At 46.1% G+C, this 19,347-nt stretch overlaps 1 protein-coding gene across 2 annotated transcripts in view; it reads left to right on the top strand.

Moving 5' to 3' along the window:
• LOC147428176 (uncharacterized) overlaps positions 1-19,347 on the top strand; it is a 121,697-nt gene that overhangs the window by 83,811 nt on the left and 18,539 nt on the right. For both annotated transcript variants that reach the window (XM_086496593.1, XM_086496592.1), the window contains exon 3: positions 14,183-14,430. In XM_086496593.1, the coding sequence (XP_086352719.1) occupies positions 14,183-14,430 (248 nt within the window). The remainder of the gene's footprint in view (positions 1-14,182; positions 14,431-19,347) is intronic.

Genomic DNA, 19,347 nt, shown 5'->3' with positions numbered 1-19,347 from the left:
TGTGCCATTGACAGAACAGATTGAAAAATACTGTTGTGGCCTACCCAAAGGATTGAGAAAATACTGCACGAAGACCAAAGTCACTACTTTGACGCAGCTCATCGAGGTAGCAAACACTGGCAATGGTTTGCTCAAGGAAGAAGATTGTGAATTCAATACTGGCGTCAAGGAAGGATCAGCCAAGAAAAATTCAGCGAAGAAGCACGTTCCCATTGAGGCTCCAAAAGGGACTCAGGAGCCAGCCAACACAGGGAAAGGCAAAGACGTTTTCCTCGCAAGTCCGAAGAGCAAAAAAAGGTCCTGAGGTCAGAGAACAAATGCTTCATCTGTGAGTAGCCTGGCCACATTGCTTACAACTGTCCTACAAAGAAAAGGCCAGTTGATTCTGAAGACAAGGAAGACAGGAAAGGAAAGAAGCCCATGGCTGGTCTAGTGCCAGATATGGTGGGCGATAAGCCAAATTCAGATGCAAGTGAGCTTTGCAGAGCATGGGGAAAGGTAGGGATCAAACAATGCTTATCTTCTTTGATCCAGGTGCCAAAGCCAACTTCATTTCCCCAGAATTGGCTTCAAAGTTGGGAATCAGACCTGAAGAGATGGGGTATACAGCAGAGGCAGGTTTGGCATGTCCTGGCCATACAGAGGCTGTGACACCCATCATTGGAAAGTTGCGCCTACATATCCAGTCCTATGTAGATGCTGAAGAATTTTACATCATGCCACTGGACGGATGTGATGTGTTGTTAGGTATTCCTTGGTTATTTCGTGTACAGGGAATCATGGATGCCTACAACAAAAAGATCACTGTACAGAGCAGGGGAAAGACTCACATTCTGGATGTAAAGCTTAAAGGGGAGTCTATTCCCACTGTATCAGCTTCTGCTATTACTTCTGTAATGAAAAAGCATCTTTCTGCGTACTTGGTTTTTGCACGTGAAGTGTCAGATTGTGATGAATCAAATTTATCTGTGCTAGATAAAGAAAGGTCAATGTTTTTACAACAGTATAGTGACTGTTTTTCCGATTCATTACCGTCTCAATTACTGCCAGACAGACCCGAGGACCATGCGATAGATTTGGTGCCAGGCAGTAGCCCACCGAATAAGCCTCCGTACAGGGTTAGTGCGGCCTAGCAGAAAGAGATAATGGGCCAAGTACAGGAGCTGTTAGAAAAGGGGAATCAGCCCAGTTCATCTCCATTATGTTCTCCAGTGTTGTTGGTGCAGAAAAAGGATGGCTCATGGCGTATGTGCATCAACTACCGTGCACTGAACAAGAATACCATCAAGAATAGGTTCCCTATACCTAGAATTGATGATATTATGGACAAATTAGAAGGAGCAGCTATGTTTAGCAGGATAGATCTAAAGAGTGGGTACCATCAGATCCGCATTAGATTAGAGGATGTGCACAAGACTGCTTTTAGAACGACGTTTGGCCTTTACGAATTTTTAGTGATGTCCTTTGATCTCACAAATGCTCCTGCTACGTTCAATAGGATGATGGACAGAATTTTCCGTCCACACCAGCAGTTTGTTGGTACATTCTTTGATGACATGATAGTCTACTCAAAGAATGAAGAGGAGCATAGGCATCACTTTGCCATTGTGTTCGAAGAGCTACGCAGTCATAGGTTGCTCATCAATGCAAAGAAAAGTGAGTTTTTTCTGGAAGAGATTCACTTTCTGGGACACATTTGTCTCAAAGGATGGTGTCAGAATGGATCCTGCAAAAGTTGAAGCGATCAAGTCATGGCCAGATTTGAAGACGGTGCACGATGTCCGAAGTTTCTTGGGACTATGCTCCTATTACAGAAGGTTTATCCGAAATTTCATTGAGATTGCTTCACCTTTACATGCTCTTCAAAAGAAGGCAGTCACCTTTAGATGGACACAGAAAGAGATTTCAGCTTTTAATCTCTTAAAGGAAAAGATGACTTCAAATCCAGTCATTGTGTTGCCAGATCTTAGGAAGTCATTTGTGGTCCAGTGTGATGCCTGCGGTAGTAGCATTGGTGCAATGCTAATGCAAGATGGCAAGGTAGTAGCCTATGAGAGCAAAATTTTGCAAGGGCCAGAGATGACCATGCAGGTCTATGAGAAAGAGTTACTGGTTGTTATTCATGCGCTCTTAAGCTGGAAACACTACCTGCTAGGTGCAGACTTTGTTGTCCAAATGGACCATCAGACCTTACGATACTTCTTGACACAGGCAAAGCTATCTGAGAAGCATATGCGATGGGCAAATATCTTGTCCATGTTCCACTTTCAGATTGTGCATGTGGAAGGCAAGAAGAATGTTGTGGCTGATGCCTTGTCAAGGAAGCCACAAATTTCAGCTGTGTCAATTCCTTATCATCATGAACTTGATGATATGAGAGAACAGTACGCAAATGATGAAGATTTTGCAACGGTCTTTGAGCAGCTAATAGATGGACAACGTCATGAACACTATCTTCTCAGAGATGGGTTCATGATGATGCATGGCAGATTGTGTGTCACAAAGCCATTGCGACGCAAAGTTATGGAAGAGAGTCATGTCCCACCGTATGCAGGGCATCGTGGTATCGATGCTACAGTTAAAGCGGTTGAGACATTCTTCTACTGGCCTACATTGAGAAGAGATGTGGATGCCTTTGTGCGAGAATGCCTAATTTGCCAGAAGGTCAAGTTTGACAGGCAAAAGGCACCATGGTTATTGCAACCACTACCTATTCCAGATAAACCATGGGAAAGTATTGCTATGGATTTTATCTTTGATCTTCCGAGAACGCAGACAAGAAACGATGGTATTTGGACCATTATTTGCAGATTCAGCAAATAGGCTCATTTCATTCCTGTCAGGAAGAAGATAAAGCCAGATCAGATGGCACGCCTGTTTATGAGCAATATTTTCAAGGATCATGGCATGCCACAGTCGATTGTTAGCGACCGTGATCCACGCATGACAAGTTTGTTCTGGAGAGGCTTGTTTGAGAATATGGGCACAACGCTCAAATTCTCTTCGTCATTTCATCCTCAAACAGATGGGCAGTCAGAAGAGGCAAATTCTACTGTCCTAGATCTGCTGAAGTGCTATGTGTCAGAGCATAAAGGAAAGTGGGAGCAGTATTTTCCATTGGTGGAGTATGCATACAATAATACAGTGCATTCATCAACTGGCAAGGCACCTTTTGAGATAGTTGAAGGTGGCAAGAAAGTTCCTCCCATAGTGCATACAAAGGACAAGATATTTGAAGCAGATAAGTATGTTCAGGACATGGATGAAATGTACAAGAAGGTCAAAGTGGCCTTGGAAAAGACTCAGGCAAAGCAAAAGAAAGCAGCTGATCGTCACCGTCGTGAAGTGGTATATTCACTTGGTGATTGGGTGCTTTTACGCTTTGAGAAGGCAAGGTTAAAGAAGATGAAGGGCAAGGAAAGACTATATCCAAAGCTCAGCATGCGTTACTATGGGCCTTTTCAAGTGTGCGACATAATCAGTGATGTTGCATATAGGTTGAAATTGCCTGAGAGTTGGAAGATTCACAATGCGTTTCACGTGAGTCTTCTCAGACCCTATGTGGGTGATGTGCCAGAAGATATGCCAGTTGAAGATCAGCCGGAAGTCGAGGAACTTGACGAGATCTTGGTTCCCGAACAGATTTTGGCACACAAAGAAAGGAAAGTGAAAGGCAAGGTTGCTAGGCGTTACTTGGTAAAGTTCAGAAACTATCCACCAATGGATGCTAAGTGGATGGAAGAAGGTGAACTTACAGAGTCACCAACTGTGTTATCACTTTACCTTGAAGCCTTCGATTTGCAACCTACCTTGACCCCTTGAGTTTCAAAGCTATATGGATTGTCAGTGTGACAATGGCTTCTGAAACAAATGATGTACATGGTATTTAAAGTGAGCTCAAATGAAATACCTGTTACATGAATGTTAAAGTTGTACAGATTGTCAGTTTGGCAATTGCTCTTATGGAATGTCCAAAAGTGTGCTTAGTGCTATAGAAGTGAGTATTTCTTGTCAGTTTGTCAAGGATACAGTAATTGCTTCTATTAAAGAGTACATGTGTAATTGCATTCTTAAACTATCGGTTTGGGTATGCTCGAAAGTGTTACGGGATCCAACGTGTTCTATAAGACAGTGGAAAAATGTGTAGCTACCATTTTGTCATTGGAAAGTTAGTGACTCAAAGCAATGGCAGAGTGCGAAGCTACCACTATGTCATTGGGACAGGGTTCACACGCAGGCAATACATGTGTCGACGAGGTGTTGAATACACCAGGGTTGACAATGAGCATGTATGTGTCGTACATGTGTCGACAGGTGTTGAATACATCACTGTTGACTTTGAGCATGTACGGCATAGATGCAAACGAGGACGTTTGAGATTTCAAGAGGGGGGTATGTCACCAGCGTGTGACTACTATCTATCCTTTTTGTTGATTTATTTCTTATTATCTATTTACTTTCACTTTTTGGAAACACCCCTCTGGAAATCTAACTGCCCTGCATTGCATAGCTAGTGTGGAACTGTCCAGAGGGAGTCCAGGCCTGAGGGCAAGAGAGCACTAAAGTTGGACAAGGACTATGGTTAGCCAAGTGGGGTCATTGACTAGCCAAACTGGAATCCTTTGTTACAGAGGCTACATTTCAGTTCTGGGTGTGGCTGCAGTGTACAAAGAGGGTCAGATGACCTAGAAAGATACAATGGCAGCATCTCCTAAGGGAACTGCTATTTTGGGACCTGAAAATGTGTTTGCGTCATTACCTCCGGAATGACAAGGGGAACATTTTCTTACTCTACCGTGAAGTCAACTTGGCAACCGGTTGGGAGATTTTTAGGCGGCAACCCCGAAACGGGAAAATGCTTGTAAATGTGCCAAGTGGCACCTTCTGGTGCACTTTCCTGATGCAACAAGAAGTGGTGCTGATTTTTAAGCTGGGACAGGCTCATTTTCAGCTTCTGTCACAGGTTAAGAGCTATGGAGTGCTTGCTTTCCCTCCTATGTACAGTGCGGTGCCAGGAGTGATGCCCTGCACGCTACGCACTGCCCTCTCTCTCCTCTATGGCAGTATGTTATGCCCCTCTAGTGGGCTTTTCATTTGACCAATGTACAGTTGTGTGGGTTCATGCGTGATTGCCGAGGCAAGAGACTCTTGCACAGGTACTGGATTAGCTAGCGGCCAATCCCCCGCAGGTACAAGTGAATTCGGAGAGGTTTCACGCCAAAAATCTCGTCTAATTCAAAGGGCAAGTAGCCCTACAGGTGCGGGAGCTCGAGGACTTGCTACGGATGCGACCGGCATGCGAAACGGAGCCCGAAACAGTAAATTACAGCCTGCTGTGTATTTTTGCAGGATTAGAGTTTTGGCCCCAAACGGTCCCTAATACCCCCAGGAGGTTCGGGGATGCGAGGGGACCGCTGTACAGGTGATCTGGCGCATTTTCGGGGCTGAAAACAGAGAATTCAGCGTGCTGCAGATTCTCGCCAAGTTTTGCAAAGTGCCCGTATGCGTCGGGAAAGTGAGTCAATGCGTGGAGATACTGACTGTGAAGGGTCCTAGTACAGTTATGTTGCCGAAATCGGGCCGGAACAGTTGAAATTCAGCCAAGTTTGTGCGGGGCAGCTTGTAGGGATTCACAGCGTTTATTCCCTCTTTTGAAGAATAAAGAAATACCGAAAGGGGCGCCTAAGTTAGGGGCCAATCTGGTGTCGGTCTACTCATACAGGTGCAATCTAGCAGCCTGTATCCCTTTCCCCCGTGTTGTGTCTTGAAAGTACAGGTAGAATAGACGACTAATAATGGGTGAAAGCTAAATCAAGGTTTGAAGTAAAGTCTATCGCTTTTGGATTGAACCGGCCGGTTCCACTTCTTTTGTTTCTTGATCTGTCCTCCGGACGTTTCGGTTGAGTCTTTAGGTTTTTGTGCTTTTCTTGACCCCAGGGAAGCTTCAAGAGTCGGTTTTGCAAAGGGCTTTTTTGCTGAATTTTTCTTTGATTGACCCTCTTTCACGTTGCCATGGAGTTATTGAAAGCAACACTTTACAAAACTTCCGATTGCACTCTAAATTTTTGCAGGTAGCTGCATTGAGTTGGTGCCAATCTGTCATCACATCAACTTCAAACTCATTTGTTAGCCTGGCCTTGAAAACATTCTGCTTTCATAAGCAATCACATGGCCTTCTTGCATCAAGACCGCTCCCAGACTATGACCACAAGCGTCACAATAAACTTTGAATGGCTTTTGCAAATCTGGCAAAGCCAACACTGGTTCAATAGTCAATTTTTCCTTAAGTGTCTAAAAAGCAGTCACCTCTGTCGGTCCCCACGAGAAAGGGACTCCTTTCTGAGTCAATAAGTGCAAATGCAAGGCTATCTCTGCAAACTTCCAAATGAACCGCCGATAATAAGAGCACAAGCCCAGAAAGCTTCGAACTTCATGAACATTGTTCAAGTCAAGCCAATCGCGGATAGTCTCAATTTTGGCCGGTTCCACCTGTACTCCTACTGCTGAGACGATGTGTCCCAAGAAATGTATCTCCGGCAAGAAAAACTTGCTCTTATTGGCATTAATAACCAATCTATGATCGCGCAATGCCTAAAAAACCTATAGCAGATGGTGTCGGTGCTGTGCTTCATTCTTGGAGAAACTATAATGTCATCAAAGAAAGTGCCCACAAAAGATCGATGCTCTCGGAAAATCCTATCCATCATTTGGTTGAAAGCTGCTAGAGCATTCGTAAGTCCAAAAGACATCACCAAAGATTTGTACAAACCAAAACTTGTTCAAAAGGCTGTCTTATAGACATCTCCCGGGGTGATTCTGATCTGATGATATCCGCTTTTCAAATTAACCCTGCTGAAACAAGAGGACCCTTGAAGTCTGTCAAGAATATCATCGATCCTGGGAATTGGGAATTTCTTCTTGATGGTGATTTTATTGAGAGCTCTATAATCAATGCACATTCTCCAAGATCCGTCTTTCTTTAGTACTAGTAAGACCGGAGAACAGTAAGGTGAAGTACTCAGTTTGATAAGAACCTTTTCTAACAGTTCTTTGACTTGGTTCATGATCTCTTCATTCTGGGCTCGGCTAATTCGATAAGGTGGCTGGTTCGGTGGTGTGCGTCCAGGAATCAAATCAATGGTAAGGTCCTCAAGACGAGGTGGACGTAAGTCGCCTGGTAGGCCTTCTGATAAACAGTCAGCATGGATGTGCGGAAAATCTTGTCGTTCGTATAATTCAAATATATTGGTTCTTTGTTCATCATTCAATTCTTTCAAATAGATCAAGTAAACAAAAAGACTGGATTTCATTAATTTCGAAATGGCCGAAGCTGATACAATAGGAACAGCCTCTCCAATTTTACATCAAGTACAATTTTCCTGCCCTTCTCATTGGTCAGAGTTGCTTTCTCGGCCCAAAAATCGACCACGGCGTTCTTCTTGTGGTACCAAGGGATTCCTAGGAGGACGTCACACCCTGCTGAAGGCATGATGTAAAAGTCCTCGTGCCCTAAATACCCTTGACAATGCAAACGAAGTTTGCCAATGACAGGTGTAAAGGAAACATCCCGTCCGGGCGCCGTTAGAACTGCCTCCACCGGTGGCCCCATCCTGTTGGGCGTAATCTCAAGTTGAGCCGCCAATTCAGGTGAAATGAAGCTGGCCTTGGCTCTTCCATCAAAGAAAATGAGGGCTTCTTGATCCTTTACTTTACCCCAAGTGCGGCAAAGTTTCGTACTTTCATTCATCTGACTCTGGTCGAGGTCCCCATGCAATCCGGTACCAGTCGTGCTTTCATCTTGCCTTTTCTGCCATGTTCTTCTACTGCTCTAGAACTCTTAGGCCTTTCTTTAGTTTGTCCTCGTTGTGCCTTTTTGGGGCACTTTGCGGAGATGTGTCCTTGTTCCCCGCAACCAAAACACCTCCCCTCCTTGAGATAGTGAGCTCTCTGTTCCGTAGTCAATCGAAGTCATACATCCTTCTTTTTCTGGGAGTTCTTCTTCTTTCTATTGTCGTTTGTCGAGTTTTGTCCGGTCCTTTGTGTCAAAACTTCATCAGTGGGGTAGGTTAAGTTACCCGAATGTATCGAGAATCCCTGCTTAGCATGCCCGATCAGTTGATGGACTCGGACTTTTGCTCAAGGCAGTAATCTTGAATCTCTTCAGCTAGTCCGCAGCAAAACCGCTCAATATGTTCTTTAAAAGCATAGTCACAGGGAACATTCATTTTTGGGCTTCCCGTCCCCACTTGCCGTCCCACCCTCTTTTTTACACTAAAAATCCATTTGAGCCCTATCCCCTCTTCCCCATCCCCAAACGCGTCCCTTGTTTCTGGTATGCTTCTAGATGAAGGTGTAGAGGATGGAGTACCGGCTTGTACTTTGATGATGCAATTCAAAGAAACATCGAAAGGGGTGCCAAGGTTTGGGGCCAATACTCTCTGGGGTGGAATTCCGCCACTCCGTGTTGCGTGTGCTCTCTCTCTTTCAATTTCAATTGCTGTTAAGGTGCTAAAAGTCTGTTCAGTCTGTTCTTTTCTATTGGCACGTAGTGCCCATCTTGTGACAGTTCATGCGGTAACATGCGTGCATGATGTTTTGTTGTCCTGTGCAAGAGAGGGTATGCAACTATGATTGGACTGGACATGCACGTCTTGCTAGAGGCTCACAAAGGTGCCAGGCTCCGTCCTAAGCTACTGGATCATGCTAAGTTGTGGCAGAACATGTCCACGTAGCGCAAGAGCAGTGCGCACGTGACATAGCTTCTCTCGATCATTTGCAGATTTTCGCCGGAAGTGCTCCTTGCTGCTAGCATCGGCAAATCTGAGAGGTTGAGAGAGAGAGAGTGGGCTGCTTTTATAGGCTCCCGCTCTGGCAGGAATAGCGGGTGCGGTGCTGGCCGGAATAGATGCAAGAGGTAGCGCTAGAGATAGGGGAAGACTGGCAGCACTTCTGGCGAGAGAGAGAGAGAGAGAGAGAGAGAGAGAGAGATGTTATTTTCAGCCTGCTGGGTAGCGCTGGTCTTTTTTTGAAGAGGCCTTGGTTTTTATTTTAAGTGGACTGCCCACTTATTAGATGGGCAGCCGTTCACTTTTTTTTTTAAATGTGAACCTCGACAAAACTCAATAAGGCATCCTTGGATGCAGTTCTTAGGCACAGATGCAATGCAAACATAGATTCCTCGCGGGAAAGCATCTGCTTTTCCCGAAAAACACTTAAATAAATTATGCTTTTTAGCAAAAGCTTCTCAGAAACCATCTTTATTCTTGTGCTTCCGTCTTTATGCATATTCAATTTTCCAGTTCGGATTTCCTGTTAGACCAACGAAATATTCCCTTTCTGATGCTCCCATCACCCATCACACGACGCATTAGAAATATCCGTTTCCCGGTCTCTCCTACCGAACTAATGTTACAACCCCTTCCCGATGCTTAATGTCACCCATCATATGACACATCAGAGTTGTCCATTTGTGATGGCTTTTAATAATTCGAGTAGGTCTACAGTTCCTAACTTTACGGTTCAAGTACACACAATTAAATATCCTGTGTACAATTAAATATCCTAATTTCAACAGAAATTACTTTGAAAAATAAGAAAATAGTCCATTTAGCAAAATGTCCTCAACGAGCTTCGACCTCTTCAAAGCAACCTTCCGCTTCGACGTGAGAAAGATCCCCAGAGCCACCTCTGGCTAAGAGAGCTAGACCCGCTATTGGACTAGTCCTTGATGTTTATGGCATAAACCTCAAGGATACAAAGGAATTGTGCAGAGCTTATGGCAAAGTCAACGGCTTAAAAGCCCTGATCTTTTTTGATCCCGTAGCTACAGAGAACTTCATCCATCCATGCTTCTTGAAGCAAATGGACTTTGATTATGATGCAAAGGGACGAGAAGTTGGACTCGAGTTACCCATGAGTAAGACCCAGAAGGTGATACCTCTCATCGGTGCGCTTCCAATGACCATACAAAGATACCAGGGAAAAGCCGATTTCCACATCGTGAAGTTAGGGATCAGTGTGCTAGGTAGGACCCAGTGGGTCACTATGCGGATACGTGGCTGCCTTGTGGGTTTTCGGAACATTTATGCACCCAACCATGCGAGTGCATGGGCTGAGTTTTGGTCATATCTGGTGGAGTCCCTACCCCATGCGGAGCAGTGGTGCATTGGGGGGGATTTCAACATGCTTGAGGACCCCTCAGACAAGGTTGGGGACAGTCATGCTACTATACATGGGGCTGAGTTGGCTGCTTGGGAACAGCTATGCATGACCTTGAGGATTTCGGATGTTTTGTAGCATGCTGGCTTTGTACGGCCCTCAGACAGCCTCTTCTTTTCCAGATCTGACCGCAAAGTAGGCGGAGTGAATCTATCTAGGATAGATCGCTTCTATGCTAGTGAGCACTTTTGTGACTTGGGTGGTTCAGTTTGCATTTTGACCGGGACTACCACGCACCAGTGATCCTTACTTTAGTTGACAGGTAGCGGAGTGGCAGTGTCATGGTACGCATGCCTGAGAGGATCTTGCTAGATAGAAAGCTCAGAGAGCAAGTGGCTACGCTGTGGACGGAGAGTTTGGATACTCAGGGGGACATTGCTATTAGAGCGGCCAATGGCCTCAAGGCTCAGGAAGCTTAGTCACTTCTTTCTTGAGGTGTCGTCAGAACGGCTCGAGAGGAAGAAAGGCGACTACGTCGGGGCATTGCCTCCTTACAAAGGATGCAAAAGCAACACCCAGGTAGCCCTTGGATGGACGACCAGATGCAGCATGCTCGACAGGAGCTGATCACCATTGAGGAGCGGTGCCATGAGTTTGCCTACCACCAACAGGCATCTCAGTGGACCCAAGCAAGCGACAGAGTTACTCGAGAGTTCTTTGAGATAGTGGGTCCTTGCCATGCACAGTCCAGTGTTCGCTAGTTGAGGAGACAAGATGGACGGTAGCCACAAAGCCTGAGGACATACGGGCACTAGCTACTGACTTTTACAGAGAGTTTCTCTTAGCTGAGCCGGAGTCGGAACGCGGGGATGCATGAAGAGAGCAAGTGTGGGCATAGATGCCTTGCATGTGACAGATGCTTGAGTGCCCTCTCCTACCTGTGGAGCTTTAGGAGGCTCTCAGATCACTCCCTCGTGGTAGTTTCCCTGGAGAGGATGGTTTGACTCCCAGCTTTTTCTTGGAGTACTGGGAGGTGCTTGGACAGTGTCTATGTAATGCATACCAGTACATTTTGCACACTGGAGAGATGCTTGATAGCATGAACGAGGGGTTGATCTATCTTATCCCCAATGGGGAGAATCTCTTTATGAGATTCGGCAGTGGCGACCCATCATCATTCTCAACTCAGCCTATGAAATTCATGCAAAGGCTCTGAGTTTGAGAATTCAACCACTACTTGAGAGCCTCATACATGAGACTGAGAGGCTTTGTCAAGGAGTGTAGTATCCTTGACAACATCTTTACCTTTTGGGAGGTGACTGCCCTTGCCGGTCTACGAGGAGAGGATCTTGTGGTGCTCCTCGACTTTGAGAAGGCCTATGACAGAGTTGACTAGGACTTCTTGGAGGGCACTTTGCGCAGGATGGGTTTTTCAGATGCATGGATCAGAGGGGTGTCTGCTCTCTACAGATGTGCTCGTAGTCAGGTTTTCGTTAGCAGGAGGTCGAGGGAAACACTTCATGCTTACATGCTCAGTACGGTAGGGCTGCTCTCTTGCCCCCTTCCTGTTTCTTTTCTACGCAGAGGCGATGAGCAGATTTTTGGCCTCACAGGAGGTTGATTTGCGTGGCCTATAGCTACTCATGCGGGGAGAGGAGCTTTTGGATGCTAAGCTTGCTGATGATTCATGCATGTTTTTTAAGGGCTGTGAGGCCAATTTTCACAGGTGTGAGCAGGCTCTGGAGGTGTTTTATTGTGCGTCGGGAGCATTGATCAACTGGCAAAAGATAGTTGATTTTTTGGTTGGTGATGCTCCTACAACTGACTGGATGCCTGGTGAAGGCTTTCGTTGGATCCCTCCAGGGACGCCTGTTTGCTACTTGGGCTGTGAGGTTGGCTTGGACTTGTCACCAGAGCAGCAGACTGCCCCCCTCCTCCTACCCATTAGGAGGAAGCTTTTACACTAGAGCTCGGCGAGGCTCTCTCTTGCAGGGCTGTTGTGGCCAACCAGGTGCTTTTGGCCACCATGTGGTACATCACGTCTTGCTGGATCTTCTTGAGTTCTTGTATCAGCCAGTTAGAGAGGATGATAAGGAACTTTTTGTAGACAAGGAGGGACACACAGTCGGCTTAGGCCACAATCTCCTGGAGGTCATCACCTTACCTTGGTCTTAGGGGGTACTAGGTATCATTGATCCATCACGACAGAGTCGAGCCCTCGGGAAGCTCATTGTCAGGGGTCTTCTTCCAAGGGAGGAGCCCCGGAAAGAGCTCTTGCTACATAGGATCAAAGGAAGAGTTCCACAGACAGAAGGCCCTTGGAGCCCCTCCACCCGTTGGATTTTCACAGAGATGCACATAGTGGGTCCGAGCTGGAAATGGGAGGATCGTATCGTGTTAAGGTTACTTTGGTCTTGGGAGCACCTGATGGGGGGACTTCAGCAGCACCAACCCACATGCATAGAGGAGTGCTTGAGCAACCTCTGACATGGAACCCTTTGGTCAATACACAGCGAGGTCACATGGTTGGCAGTAGACCCCATGTCTCATGGGGTCTCATTGCAAAAGTACCTGGCTGCACCATGGGAGATTGGTTGCAGTAGAGTGGCACACTCCTCTCGAGCCGGCGGCCCCCAGCTAGAGGGGGGCCTTTACTCACCTTGAGGTCCTCGTCGCAGTTCGGGCCTGCCCCGACTTAGGCCCTTGCATGTTCTTTGAGGTTCAACGAGAGGGTTGACTTCACAGAGTTTCTTATGAGGCACTTGAGGTGGCAGAGTGTTGCTTTCAGCTGATTCGAGTTTTGGGGATCACAGGGAGGATATGTGTGCTTGATCCGGACCCAACAGATCTTGAGACCGGAAATTGGAGGCTTTGGGTGTGGGAGAGTCGCCCTCTGTCACGAGTGCAGTGGGAACCTGGGGAGTGGTTTTGGCAGGAGCCTTTTGCTTCAGCAGATCACCCAGGGACCCCTTTCTTCGAGGTACAGCACAACTAGAGCGCCACATTCTGGCTGTTCGGAGAGAGACCCGTCTTGCTGCAGCAGGTCACTGGCAGAAGAAGGGTCTCACAATCGAGTTCCTGGCAGGCTTTTGGGAGCGCTTGTGGGACAACAGACAGCCGAGGAGAGTCACCATGTTCTAGTGGCTTGTCGCTCATCGAGCTACCGCAGTGGGGAGTGGGTTGGTCTACAGTGGCCATCCTACAGGCTCACGTGTGACCACCCACTTGAGTCACAGAGGCATTGCCTATGGGACTGCCCCATGCGCAGTAGGTTTGGCTTCAGATTCTTCGGGTGATGCCAGCCTTGTCGTCAGCGAGTCAGTACACTTAGGGTGCTGCTGCTTGGTCCACCCTCACAGGCCCAGCACTTTGGTTTGAGCTATCCTCTGCTAGCAGGATGATTGTGATACAGGAGGGCCAGCCCACACTTCAGCCTGTCACAGAGCTTACGCCCCAGGAATGGAGCAGTGATAGAGAGCTTTAATGGGAGCTTATCTGCAGCCTGATTCTCTGGTTCATATGGAGAGCCTGTTGCTTCCGCATCTTTGAGGCTCGCCCTATCCCCCCGGCGGAGACTGTAAGAGATATATGGCTGGAGCTGATCCACACCTTTGAGGTCAGTTCGAGAGGCCAACTATGAACCTCTGAATCATGCTATGCTATCCTCCTTATGATCTTGCTTAGAATATATATATATATATACTCTACCCAGCGAGGGGCTCGTGTGCAAATTATCAGCTCTTTCCAGGAGTGCTAGTCTACTCAATCTGATTGTTTTACAAAAAATGGAATAGTTGGTTTCACAGCATGTGAACAAATACAATCAGTGATTAATTTTTCATTTGAGACCCTTCTTAAATTCTGATCATTCAACAAACCTTTCCTGTTCCAGTCATATTTCAGCTTAGACCTTGTAATTTATGTAGGGTCGGTGCAGAGAAGTTTTCTTTTCTTAGTATCTGTATTTTCTTTCCAGTTTGTTTAGGTAATGAGCAGGTGCTTGACATGTGAAGCTGTTGTGCAGGAACCATGCTATTTGAATGAATCCTGTCCAAACTTAAATTTCAATGTTTCTCACCATGGACACTATGTTGCTTTGGCTTCAGAGACACTGTGTCTTGTTGGATTGGATGTCATGGTTGCCGATGCTGATGAACATGAAACACCGGAAGAGTATATCAAAAATTTCAGGTCATGCTTTACATCGCTAGAGTGGAACAATATCATTAGTGTTGGACCAGACCCCAATTCTTTGCTCGATCAATTTCACAGGTGACGTACCTTTTTTTGGAAAAGATAGCTAGGGATTGACTATTCTTTGACTCTGTAGATAATAATATATTAACATCTCTTATAGGCGAAATGGTACCATCGATGATGATATCTTCTTTGACTGCTATATTACCTAATTCTCCAAAGCCTGATCAACCTCTTGAGGATGTTGTTGTCCCTTAATGCAGTTCAGAGATTGATGAGATTCCTCTTGTTCTTCTTACGACACAATATGAGGAGAACTTTCCACCTCTTGGAGTTGATAACAACGTATATGCTAAGAGATCCGGGAGATTGAGAACCAAGAGATTGTCTTGGCATCTTCACTGGTATATGTCATGGATTTGGGGATCATACCTCCATGGTGATCGGCATATTTTGCATAATTTATATTGGGGATTGTGCCTCAACATGTTCATATAAATAACATGGACGGAGAACATGGAGATCACCAGAATGGCCATGGAAAAAATATACCGAACCCTTCCACCCAGAAGCATCAAAAGGAGACCCATGCTCAGTACGCGGTTTGACAATTGGTGTATCTAGCCAAGCAACAAAAGCAGAACCTAATTAATGATCGAATTGATTTGGAGGCTTAACACCACTACTTGGGTTCTCTTAATTCTCCTGTTACCCCTGCTATCCCTCAACAAAATTCTCGAATCTACTGTGCTCTTTCTCTTGCCCTTTCTCATAATCCCCTTGTTACCTCTTCACATCAGAGCTGTGGAGATGTTTCTCAGTTCCTAGGAGATGTCTTTAAGCATATGGCTTTAGGAGAACATCCACCTATTACTTCGCCGCAATCCCACAGCAAGTGACAAATGTCCTCTTCTACAGTCGAGCAACAAACGCAAGAAGAAGGACGAATATGACGCGCCCGAAGAAAAGTGCCGACCGGAAGCATTCCAAGCAAACAACGCCAAAGGAACAGGCGTTCTTTCAAAGGCAAATGGCTTTTCCACAAGGCAGATAGGCGCCTCCTCCACCAGAGATCAGATTTGTGCATGCTCCAAAGGGCATTACAATGACCATCAAGCCTGGTTGAGGTAGAAAAAGAGTGTAAATTCGACCTGCAGAAATATTTCGAAAAGGCGTTTACCGAAGGGCCCAATCAAACATGCGGTCACCGTCAAGCAAATATGAAACAGGCAAAAAGTTGAGCAGTATACTCTGAAGCTCTCTCCAAAATTGACAGTAATGCATGCCCAATCCAAAACGGCGAGCAGCAAAGGGAAACTCAAAAGTGTATCCAGCCTCATCTACCACATCCTCAACCACACGAATGCCACGTCCAAAGAGAAAGTAAGCCTGACGAGGGGAGCGATCGACCAAAGTAAGAGAGAATGCCCGGCTCCAGTGGAGACTTTTCAAACAAATCGAACCACCTTCCTGCCGAGGATTCCACAATAAATGCATCGTAACCTCTTTCCAGGCAGATACGAGAGTGGAAGCAAGAGGACATCCAGGAATGTGCCCTTCCGTCTTGCCAAAAACCACCTCCCAGATAGAGGGTTTCCAATGGCCAAAAGCAGAAGTAACAACATGTTGAGCGAGGAATGCAAACATCAGAGTCCAAGTCTGAATTTGTTGCACAAGAGTAGGCAACGACATAGCTTACCTCGCAAGAACATGCCGGCGCAAATCCAAGATATTAAGTCCACCAAGACGTTTCGGAGTGCAAGCTTCTCCATCGACATCAAGCGTAAGCCTTTTTTCAGAGCATGAGTCCGCCACAAATGAGACATAATGTCCAACAAAATACTATTGTTGAGAATGAGGAACATTCCATCCAATAGGATAACCCAAATGCCTAGTGATCACATTTGACGACACAATCTCCCGTTGCCATAACAAACCATGCCAATCACGCGAACAGAGAGGCAAAAGCTTTGATTTACAAAAGTTGACTCTAAGCCCAGCCGCACTGCCAAAAAGTTCCAAGGCTTCCATAATCACTTTGACATCCGCCTGCTGATTACGGGGCATAAACAATGAATCATCAGCGTAAGCCTGGCCAACGAATGTACAGCCCGAAGGTATCTTAATGCGGTGCACCAGCATCTTAGCCAGTATCTTATAAACCACCGGCATCAAAGTAATCCGGCGCCAATGAGAAAATCGCTCACAGAGCGCTTGCCTAGGCAAACCTTCTTTCCAAGATAGAGGCAAATCCTGTTTCTCCCACGCCGCATTTATCATGAAAAGCAATGGATGCTCAAGAGCCTCCCAGAAGGAGAGGAAAAATTCCATAGTAAGCCCATCCCAGCCAAGAGAGCGCCAACGGCCCAAAGCAAGCAACGCACTATGCAATTCTGAAGCAGTGAAGGGGTCCTCAAGGCCACATGCATCTTGCGGAGATATGATCGGAGCAACAAAGGAAAGCAACAATTGACGCACATGGAAAGCAGCCGAAGATGCGTGAGAGGGAGCAGCAAACACCTATCGGTAATGCAAAACCATGGCATCTGCAAGTTCTTGCTTTGAAGAAGTCTAAACACTTGAAGAAAGCATAACTTGCTTGATGGCCTGTGAGAGTCTCGAATGATGCAAACGCTTAAAGAATTGCTTCGAAGCACAGCCTTTATCCATGAAAGCGTGTTGCGCGTCTGCCATTTTGCAAGCTTTCACTTGTCATTGCGCTGCATGCACACACACACATTTTTTTGTAAATCGGATTTGATTAATTTACAAGTGGGAAACCTCAAACCGAGGAAAACCCACGGAAAAGAAGAGGTACAAAAAGCGGAGTTGTATGATGCTCCGTGGGCTAGAAACAATCAAAGTAAATCCTGTATGCATCAAGAGTAATATCCCCAGCCTCATAAACGAAATGCAGCGCTTGGCCAAGCGATAGTTTAAAATAGGGAAATAGGGCAACATCAATGCCTTGAAACATCAAGAAATTGTGATGGGGCCAGATGGCCCACAAAACACAAAATCTGACCCAAGCAAAAAAGACTGCAACTGCGGAGACTGAAGCATCCCAAAAATCTAAAACCGTCTGTAAAAAGTGGCAGCAGTAGGGAAACGGAGCCGAAGAGTAGCCAACACCGAATGAAGGATCTGGAGCAATGACAATCCCACAATAAGTGTGGCACAGTCTCCTCCACTGCACGACATCTGAAACAACAAGAAGGCGCAATATGCCGTGTATGCAATGTGCTACCCATAGGTAAAGCTTTCACCAAACAGCGCCACAAGAAAATGCATTCCTTCAAAGGGATATGACTCTTCCAAATGGCAGAGATTGTGCGCCTCCACCATAGGGATGACTTGGAGAGTGACCACAACTGATAACCATGACGCACAATCCACGCATCAGATTGCAGGAGAGCGTAGACACTTCCGGCTGAAATGCATTTCAAGCTGACATTGGCAAGATTCCAATCCAAACGGCGAGAGTCTTCATTCAAAGGAGGAATAGGTGAGAGATCAGCAAGCATGCCGTGAATTTCTCGCCAAAAAGGAGCATAATGAGGTCCCAATCCAAAAAGAGACCTCGCAGCAGAGAACAAAAGAGTATGACCGGTGTCATCTACCACCTGATGCACCTAGCATATCCCTTTTCGAGAAAGAAAATATGCTTGACGAGGAGAGCGCTGGACCAAAGTAAAAGAGAAAGCCTTGCTTCAATGCAGGCTCTCTAATCGGAGGGAATTGCCAAGAGAAGATTGCCGGCCATTCCATTGCACATGCAACGTGACAGCCTTCCAATCAACAATAAGAGAAGAAGTAAAGGGACATCCAGGAATGTGCCAATGACCAAAGGATGGAGTGACAATATGTGCACACAAATGTGATACTATAAGCAACCAAGGTTGTCGTTGTGCCACCAAGACCGGCAATAGGGTAGCTTTCCAATCCAGACCGTGACTACACAAATCCAAAATATTCAGCCTGCCAAGGCGCTTGAGAGAACACAACTTCTACATAGATAAGAGCCGAAGACCCTTTCTGCGAGCTGAGGTGTGCTAGATATTGTCCAAAATAATAGACATAAGGGAATGCAAGCATGACCGAGACCATGATAACAGAGGTAATTAAAACTGCACATAAGCCATAAGAATGCACTGGACAATCCTGAGTTGCTGCGAACATACAGAGGCCAAGTGGACAATTTCCAATAATTTAACTTGGAGTACAAACATTGGAGCACCTAATCCGTTTTCTGTGAAGCTGACACATTCCAAGCGAGGGGATAACCCAAAGTAAGGGGCCACATTCCAAGCGAGGGGACACATTCCACAAGCAAGGGCATCAAAGTAATCCGGCGCCAATGAGAAAATCGCTCACAGAGCGCTTGCTTAGGCAAACCTTCTTTCCAAGATAGAGGCAAATCCTGTTTCTCCCACGCCGCATTTATCATGAAAAGCAGTGGATGCTCAAGAGCCTCCCAGAAGGAGAGGAAAAATTCCACAGTAAGCCCATCCGAGCCAGGAGAGCGCCAACGGCCCAAAGCAAGCAACGCACTATGCAATTCTGAAGCATTGAAGGGGTCCTCAAGGCCACATGCATCTTGCAGAGATATGATCGGAGCAACAAAGGAAAGCAACAATTGACGCGCATGGCAAGCAGCCGAAGATGCCTGAGAGGGAGCAGCAAACACCTATCGGTAATGCAAAACCATGGCATCTGCAAGTTCTTGCTTTGAAGAAGTCTAAACACTTGAAGAAAGCATAACCCGCTTGATGGCCTGTGAGAGTCTCGAATGATGCAGACGCTTAAAGAATTGCTTCAAACACAGCCTTTATCCATGAAAGCCTATTGACGGGCACGCGTCTACCATTTTGCAAGCTTTCGCTTGTCATTGCACTGCATGCACACACACACACATTTTTTTGTAAATCGGATTTGATTAATTTACAAGTGGGAAACTTCAAACCGAGGAAAACCCACGGAAGAGAAGAGGTA

Source organism: Adiantum capillus-veneris, chromosome 23 (genome assembly GCF_014529385.1).
Source record: "Adiantum capillus-veneris isolate H3 chromosome 23, ASM1452938v2, whole genome shotgun sequence".
Lineage (NCBI taxonomy): Eukaryota > Viridiplantae > Streptophyta > Polypodiopsida > Polypodiales > Pteridaceae > Adiantum > Adiantum capillus-veneris.
This window is presented reverse-complemented; position numbering and strand designations above follow the sequence as displayed.